This window comes from Babylonia areolata, chromosome 9, assembly GCF_041734735.1.
Source record: "Babylonia areolata isolate BAREFJ2019XMU chromosome 9, ASM4173473v1, whole genome shotgun sequence".
NCBI classification, from domain to species: domain Eukaryota; kingdom Metazoa; phylum Mollusca; class Gastropoda; order Neogastropoda; family Buccinidae; genus Babylonia; species Babylonia areolata.
Window position 1 is genome coordinate 28709249 of NC_134884.1, and position 8732 is coordinate 28717980.

The following is an 8732-nucleotide window of genomic DNA, read 5'->3' on the forward strand; positions in this document are numbered from 1 at the left end:
AATGGATGACTGTTGACTGTGGGATCCCAGTCTTCACACATGAGCCCATAGCACACTCAATACTCGGGGTGGGAGCCAGCCACAGGCTGAAAAAAACAACAAAAAAACCCACGACTGCTGGGACTGAAACCCAAGTCCTCCCAGTTGCTAATCTGTGACGTTAACTTCTTCACAACAGCAGCTGGCGCAACAGCCAAGTGGTGAAAGCTTTGGACTTTCAATCTGAGGGTCCCAGGTTCGAATCTCAGTAACGGTGCCTGGTGAGTAAAGGGTGGAGACTTTCCAGTCTCAAAAGTCATCATATGTGCAGACCTGCAAGTGCCTGAATCCCCTTCGTGCGTATACACACGAAAAGATCAAATACGCACATTAAAGATCCTGTGACCCATGTCAGCGTTTGGTGGGTTATGGAAACAAGAACATACCCAGCATGCACACCCCTGAAAATGGATTATGGCTGCTTACATAGTGGGGTAAATAAAGAAACGATCATACAGGTAAAATGTTGTATGTGTGTCTGAGTGTGTATGAGTGTGTGCCTGAAATCTGATTGAATGACACAGGAAACGAATGAGCACCCAGTGGCAGCCGTCAGTCAGCTCTACCCAGGTAGGCAGCCTGTCGTGCAAATGGCCCAGAGTTTGTAAAGCGCTTAGAGCTTGGTCTCCGACCAAGGAATGGTGGTGTGTCCATCGAGATCGATGATGACCATCGTTGTCATCCAGATGGGGGATGGGGGGAGGGTGGTGGTGGGGTGGGGGGAAGGATGCTCATGAATCTATCTGTGAGTGCGCAGATGGCTGAATAGTCCAATCTGCGCACGAAATGTTCGCTGACAGTTGGGGCAGACAGAGACAGGCATATCATTGTCAGGGAGCTTGTTTGCCCGTGACTTTCTGGCCTGCCTCTTCTCAACAGCTGCAGCAGTCCTGTTGGCCTCGCACAACCTGGCGCCTTTGTGCACAGCAGCGCGCCATTTGTCACGGTCCACTGCAGATTCCTCCCAGGAGTCAGGGTTGATATCAAACGCTTTCAGAGAAACTTTCAGAGTATCTCTGAAGCGCTTCTTCTGACCTCCGTGTGATCTCTTCCCTTGTTGCAGCTCGCAATAGAAGAGCCTTTTGGGCAGCCGATGGTCTGGCATGCGCGCCACGTGTCCAGCCCAGCGAAGCTGGGACTGCATCAGGATGGTGAAGATGCTGGGAAGGGTGGCTTTTGCGAGCACCTCTGTGTCTGGGGTCTTGTCTTGCCACTTGATGTTCAGTAGCTTCCTTAGGCATGTTGTGTGGAAGTGGTTCAGCTTCTTGGCATGTCGTTGGTACACTGTCCAAGTTTCGCAGGCGTACAGTAGTGTGGGGAGAACTACTGCTCTGTAGACCTTTAGCTTGGTCTCAAGACTAATGCCTCTTCTGTTCCAGACATTTGCATTGAGTCTACCAAAAGTTGCGCTTGCTCTTGCAATCCTGACGTTCACTTCATCGTCGATGGTCGCATTTCGTGACAGTGTGCTGCCAAGGTATGTGAACCGCTCCACCGCACTGAGTCTCTGACCGTTGACTGTGATGTTGGGCTCAACGTAGGGTTTCCCTGGGGCTGGCTGATGGAGAACTTCAGTTTTCCTCGTGCTGATGGTAAGGCCGAAGTTCCTGCTGGCAGTGGCAAACTTGTCGACGCTGAGTTGCATGTCAGCTTCAGATCCAGCGTTGAGGGCACAATCATCAGCAAACAAAAAGTCTCTGATGATGTCTGTCATGACCTTCGTTTTTGCTTGAAGCCTTCTGAGGTTAAACAGCTTGCCATCTGTTCGGTACTTTAGGCCGATTCCAACATCGCCATCTCTGAAGGCATCAGTAAGCATTGCAGAGAACATGAGGCTGAACAGCGTTGGAGCCAGGACGCAGCCTTGCTTGACACCATTTGTGACAGCAAAAGGAGCAGATGTTTCACCATTGTCCTGGACTCGAGCCTGCATGCCTTCATGGAATTGGCTGACCAAGGAAATAAATTTCCGAGGGCATCCGTACTTGGCCATGATCTTCCACAGTCCCTCTCTACTCACGGTGTCGAAGGCCTTAGTGAGGTCGACATAGGTGGAGAACAGATCAGCATTTTGCTCCTGACATTTCTCTTGCAGCTGCCTTGCAGCAAACACCATGTCAGTGGTTCCGCGCTCTTTCCGGAATCCACATTGGCTCTCAGGCAAATGACCTTGGTCAAGGTGTGCTGTGAGGCGGTTAAGTAGGATCCTGGCAAGTATCTTGCCTGCGATGGAGAGCAAGGAAATGCCCTGATGGTTATCACAGGCTTGCCGGTTCCCCTTTCGCTTGTACAAGTGAATGATAGATGCATCTTTGAAATCCTGGGGGATCGTCTCTTCTTTCCACATGAGTGAGTACAGCTGATGAAGCTTCTCAGTCAGCACAGTGCCTCCATCCTTGTAGACCTCTGCTGGTATGGAGTCTGAGCCAGGTGCTTTGCCACTGGATAGCAGACGGATTGCTTTCTGGGTCTCAAGAAGTGTTGGCGGTTCGTCCAGTGCTTCGTTGGTGGGGACTTGTGGGAGACGGTCTATGGCTTCATCATTTATGGAGGAAGGGCGATTTAAGACACTGTTGAAGTGCTCAGCCCATCGTTCGAGAATGTTCTCCTTCTCGGTGATCAAGGTATTCCCATCTGCACTGAGGAGGGGGGATGATCCTGAGGATGTGGGGCCGTAGACTTCTTTTAAGGCATCATAGAACCTCTTCATATCGTGCCTGTCAGCATATCCCTGGATCTCATCAGCTTTGTCACTCAGCCACTTATCCTGCATCTGGCGAAACTTTTGCTGAACAGTCCTGCGGATGGCATTGTATGCATCCTTTTTTGATGTGGACTTTGGGTTGCTCAGGTGGGCTTGATGCAGACGGCGTTTCTCATCCAGAAGCTGCTTGATTTCATCACAGTTTTCATCAAACCAGTCTTTGTGCTTTCTGGTCATGGGTCCCAGGGTCTCTGAAGCTGTACTATAGATCAGCTCACGCAGGGTCCTCCAGTCAGACTCCACATTCTGGTTGTCCAGAGAGGCGGATTCCAGACGATCTTCCAGCAGCTCCACAAAGGACTGTTTGATGGTGATGCTTTTCAGCTTAGCGATGTTGAGCCGTTTTGGAGCCTTCTGGCCTTGGGGGCGTCTCTTGGGTTGGATTCGAATATTCAGCTTCGAGACTACAAGGCGATGGTCTGTCCAACACTCGGCGCCGCACATGGTCTTTGTTACACGTACATCTTGCCTATCCCTTTTCCTGACGATGACATAATCGATGAGATGCCAATGCTTTGAGCGAGGGTGCATCCATGACGTCCTGTTACGGGTAGGGAGGCAGAAAACTGTGTTGGTTATCAGCAGTTCGTGCTCTGCACAGGTCTGAAGCAAAAGCAATCCATTTGGGTTGCAGTGGCCCACACCGTGTGTCTGAGTGTGTATGAGTGTGTGCCTGAAATCTGATTGAATGACACAGGAAACGAATGAGCACCCAGTGGCAGCCGTCAGTCAGCTCTACCCAGGTAGGCAGCCTGTCGTGCAAATGGCCCAGAGTTTGTAAAGCGCTTAGAGCTTGGTCTCCGACCAAGGAATATGCACTATACAAGTATCCACATCATATCATCTACGTCTTTCTTTGCTGGGTGCGCATGCAGGAGGGGACAGCAAGACACTGATGATCATCCAGGTGGCGCCGGTGGAGAAGAACGTGTCGGAGTCCACGTGCAGCCTCAGCTTTGGTCAGCGTGTCCGCACGGTGGAGCTTGGAGCGGCCTCCCGCAAGATCGAGGCTGGAGACTGTGAGGTGAGTCGGTCCTCTGGTTGCCTGGGGGTGTTAGCCCCTCGCTTTCTCACAATCCCACGATTTCTTTCAGTTTTTTGGATTTGTCCAAACTCAGTGGCGCCTCTTTGAGTAACTGTGACTGTGTGACTAAGACGAGTCATGGATGGCGCTCCCACGCTTTTCTCTTACTTTAAGAGAAATCCCTCGTGGGATTGTGAGAAAGTGTGGTCGTTCCCCCTTCCACGCTTTCTGTCAGTTGCAAGTTGAGGGTTTCGTCCCCCAGTATGTGAGAAAGGGTGGGAAGTCCCCCATATTTTTTATCAAAAACTTTTCCTTTGTCATAGGGGTTGGTCGGTTTCTTGTCTTTTCCTAACACAAATCTGAGTGAAAAATGGGAGAGAGAAAAAGAAGAGAGAAAGAGAGGGACGACAACGATGATCATGATAATGATGGTGACTTTAGTGAACCCACCACGCTTTCTCACAATTGTGATTGTGGGAAAGCGTGGGCCAACACAGATGACCGTCAGTGAGTGACGGAAGGTCGGGGAGGTGTGAAAGGGTGGTATGCTGTGTGTGTGTGTGTGTGTGTGATTTTTTTTTTTTTTTTTTTTTTTTTTAAGGAGAATGTGAGTTGGGATACTCACATTTCTGTGTGTGTAGGCTATGTGCGTATGAGGAGAGCACAGTCCTTGAGTTGGGGTGTGCAGTCTTCTGATGTTTGTTTTTTTTCTACCCCCTCAGTTGCATGTAGTTCATGGAGCACATCTTTGCTGTCTTTCCTTCTTGTGTTGTAGATGAAGTTTATGATAATGATGATGTGTTGTAGATGAAGTTTATGATAATGATGATGTGCTGTAGATGAAGTTTATGATAATGATGATGTGTTGTAGATGAAGTTTATGATAATGTTGTGTTGTAGATGAAGTTTATGATAATGATGATGTGTTGTAGATGAAGTTTATGATAATGATGATGTGTTGCAGATGAAGTTTATGATAATGATGATGTGTTGCAGATGAAGTTTATGATAATGTGTTGTAGATGAAGTTTATGATAATGATGATGTGTTGTAGATGAAGTTTATGATAATGATGATGTGTTGTAGATGAAGTTTATGATAATGTTGTGTTGCAGATGAAGTTCATGATAATGATGTGTTGCAGATGAAGTTTATGATAATGATGATGTGTTGCAGATGAAGGTTATGATAATGTATTGCAGATGAAATTTGATCATGTTGTGTTGCAGATGAAGTGTGTGATAATGATGTGTTGCGATGAAGTTTATGATAATGTTGTGTTGCAGATGAAGTTTATGATAATGTTGTGTTGCAGATGAAGTTTATGATAATGATGTGTTGCGATGAAGTTTATGATAATGTTGTGTTGCAGATGTTTACTAGAACACCATCAGTGTGTTACAGACGAGGTTTATTGTAATGATGATGTGTTGCATAAGGAGTTTACTGTAATAATGGCATGTTGCAGACAAGGTTTATTATGATAATGATGTGTTGAAGACCAAATTTATTGTAATAATGATGCATTACAGAATTTGTTATAATAAAGGCATTTTGAAAAGTTTTTTCTTTTATAATAATGGTGTGTTGCAGACAAGGTTTATTACGATAATGATGTGTTGCAGAAGAACTTTATTATAATAATGGCATGTTACATACAAGGTTTGCTATGATAATGATGTATTGCCGACAAGATTTATTTATCAATGTTCATAGTGTGTTGCAAATGAAAGTTCATTACAGATAACAATGTGTTGCAGACGAAGTCCCCCTATACTACAACACCCAGCACGACCGGCGGTGGCAGCTCCACCCCCAAACGCACCAAGGTGCCGAACAGCCCCCGCTCCCCCACCTCCTCCAACCCCCAGACACGCTTCACCCCCAGCAAGACCTCCCCCGCCTCCACCCGCGTCCTGCGTCACACCTCGCGCAGATAGACACACACACACACACACACACACACACACCTTCCCCATACCACCGGTCTCAATTTGGCTGCAGGATTTTATGGACACTCTTGGTGCGATAATGTACAGTAATTCTAGGAGCTCGCAGTTATTGTTTTTTTATTGAATGCTTGTTTAGTTTTATTTGTTTTGTTCGCGCTGCATTCTTTGTCTTGGTTCCAAGTTTGTTTTGTTTTTTGTTTTTTTGTTCGTTTGTTTGAACTGGTTTTATCTCATTGTTAGGTGAAGTTGTATCACAGTAGACAAGCTGGGGCAATCTTCATTGAGTAGCTGAACAAAAAAAACTGGACGGTACCAGTGTCTTTCATTTCATTGTCTCACAGTTTTGGAGGAAGTGTTGGTTTATATTATTAACGGGGGGAAAAGGGAGAAATCCAGACTTCATCTGCGCTAGACAGAAAGAAATCACCTGAAAGCTTCAGGACAAGTGGGGTTGGTGAGGTCTAAGGGGGCCATGGGGGAACCTGTTAAGTCAGAACCTGAATCTTGGATGAATTTTGTCAAAGAAATCGTTTGCCGGAGCGGCGCAGAATCTGTTAGGTGCTGGGAGTTTGTTTCACCAGCGATCAGGGTTTAAGGACTTTGTTTCACCAGCGATCAGCGTTCTAGGACTTTATTTCACCAGCGATACGGTTCACTTCAAGGCCCCGTTTTGGCACGTTGTTGTGTCTTCGGGAAAGGCACTTTGTGATTTTCCTCACTCCAACCAGGTGTGAATGGGCACCTGACCTGCCTGGGAAAGTTAAAGCAGCAGAAAGTAGAGGACTGGGCCCTGTCTTCCCATGCCAATCCCTAGACACAGTGGATATGAATTCACAGCCTTCCTGTGCCGAGCCCTAGACACAGTGGATATGAATTCACAGCCTTCCTGTGCCGAGCCCAAGAAACAGTGGTTATGAATTCACAGCCTTCCTGTGCCGAGCCCTAGACAGAGTGGAAATGAATTCACTGCCCCGATGGCAGTAAAAAGCTGTTGGGCCTTTAACCTTTAAAATTGATTACTACCGCTTCGCCCAACCCTACCTTACCTGCCCCCCTAAAATTGGTAAGGGAGAGTGGTGGGTAGGGGAATAGGAGGGGGTGGGGGGGGGTGAGCAGGGTTTCCTGTTCTTATTTTTTGGATATGCCATAGGCGGTGCAACTTAAGAATTTCTGTGAACAGTTGTAGTACTTGTACTGATGCCATTGACAGATGAAAGGCCAAGCCTCCAGTCCCTTGACTTCCCATACTTCCCCCACACCCTAACCCTCCAAAATTCTCTTTTTACAGTTCATTTTTCTAGAATGCTGCCCCTAAAGTGCCATTTTCTCCTGAACATCCCCATTCCACCCCACCCCTCATTCAGTGTACTTTTTCTGCTTGTTGTAAAAATGCAGTCATCTTTCTTTTCTTTTTTTCTTTTTTTTTTTTTTTATTAACCCATCAAATGTGTTTTTTGTTTTCATAAATGCCCCTTAAAACACTACTATACTCTTTTAGGAAACGTCTCCCAAAATGTTGTTGTTGGAATGTCCAATATACCCCCATTATTATATTGAACCCAGTAAGTGCAGGAGGTGGGTGGCAGCTCCCCCCAAAAAAACAACACAGCCACCTTTTCAGTTCACAGTTGTTCCCTTTCAGAAAGTTCTGGTAAATAATAAGTCTAGTGACAGTCTTCTTGTCCTGGCACTCAAAAGTTCTCTGACCACTCTTAGTTCAAGAATCCACACACAGGCAGTGAGATATACATAGATCAGTGGCTTGACAAAAATCCTCCTCCCCACTGTCTCACTTTGTGTAAACTTTGAAATAACTGGAGAAAAGGGTGGTGGTGGTGGTTGGGGGGGGGAGTGGGGAGGGTGGGAAACGCATCATTGAGGAAGGCCTGATTTGCTTCTTCAATAGGTAGTTATAGTTTGTTTTGTTTTTGTGTGTGTGTGTTTTTTTTGTTGTTTTTTTGTTGTTGTTTTTTTGCAGGTTGTTATTGACACTGTCCATGGATGCCTTATAACTTCAGGTTGTGATACTCTGTGACACACTGTGGTACGTGTTGGTTGGCATGGTGCATGTGTTGTTGGGAAGGCAGTGTTCAGACAGTTTACAGGTGAGATGATCACTGTTGGGATGCCTTGTCTCCAAAAAAAACAACAAAAAAACAAAAAAAAAAACCCTTACAAAAAAAAAAAAAAAAATTTTTTTTTTTACTTTCTTCACAGCCAGCTTTCCATCCAACACGTGGAATGGCAGTGATGTGTTGATACTGGAGACGATGTTGAAAATGGGTTACTGTTGTTTTTAACATCTCTCCTTTGTTAACTGTATAAAAATGATGCATTTATTATAAAAAATAAAATAAAATAAAAATAAAAAACTATGCAAATTTTTGGAGCAACATCCAAATCCTGTAACTGTTTCCTTGACCAAAACACTGAATGGTGGGGTACTGCTGTGTTGAACGAGGTATGTTAACGGCAATGCAGCGGGTTTCATAGGTGCGCAGAAATAACAGTAAATAACTCAAATATGATGTTAATTCCTCCATTAAAATCTGCTCTCACTTCATAACTGTATTCATAAATCTTTTTATGATTTTTTTTTTAAATCAGTGTTTGTTTTTTCAGAGATATGAAATTTAAATCAATAATAATAATCTCTTGCAGTTATCAGAAAAGTTCAGATCAGTGTTTGATTTTGAAACATGGTGTGAACACATTTTTTTTTTTTTTCATGCACTTAGGACTGTCATGTCCCTGTGTCAGTGTGACGGAAAACTATTATAAGCAGTCTTTCATAAACACCATTATTTCTAGTGCTAATAACATGATCACAGGACTGATTGATGTATTGATTATTGTGGTGATGGCATCTTTGAAATTACTGCAGTTGGTCAGATTAATTCATCAATGGGCATTTGCTACTATTAGTACTAATGTACAGTGCAGGTCTTTCGTA

General features: G+C 45.0%; 1 protein-coding gene across 2 annotated transcripts in view; it reads left to right on the forward strand.

Annotated features, from left to right (window-relative positions):
• LOC143286194 (uncharacterized) overlaps positions 1 to 8160 on the forward strand; it is a 67870-nt gene extending 59710 nt beyond the window's left edge. For both annotated transcript variants that reach the window (XM_076593830.1, XM_076593831.1), the window contains exons 18-19: positions 3679 to 3827; positions 5588 to 8160. In XM_076593830.1, coding sequence (XP_076449945.1) covers positions 3679 to 3827; positions 5588 to 5767 — 329 coding nt within the window. In that variant the 3' untranslated portion in view covers positions 5768 to 8160. The remainder of the gene's footprint in view (positions 1 to 3678; positions 3828 to 5587) is intronic.
• Positions 8161 to 8732: the final 572 nt, after the last annotated feature.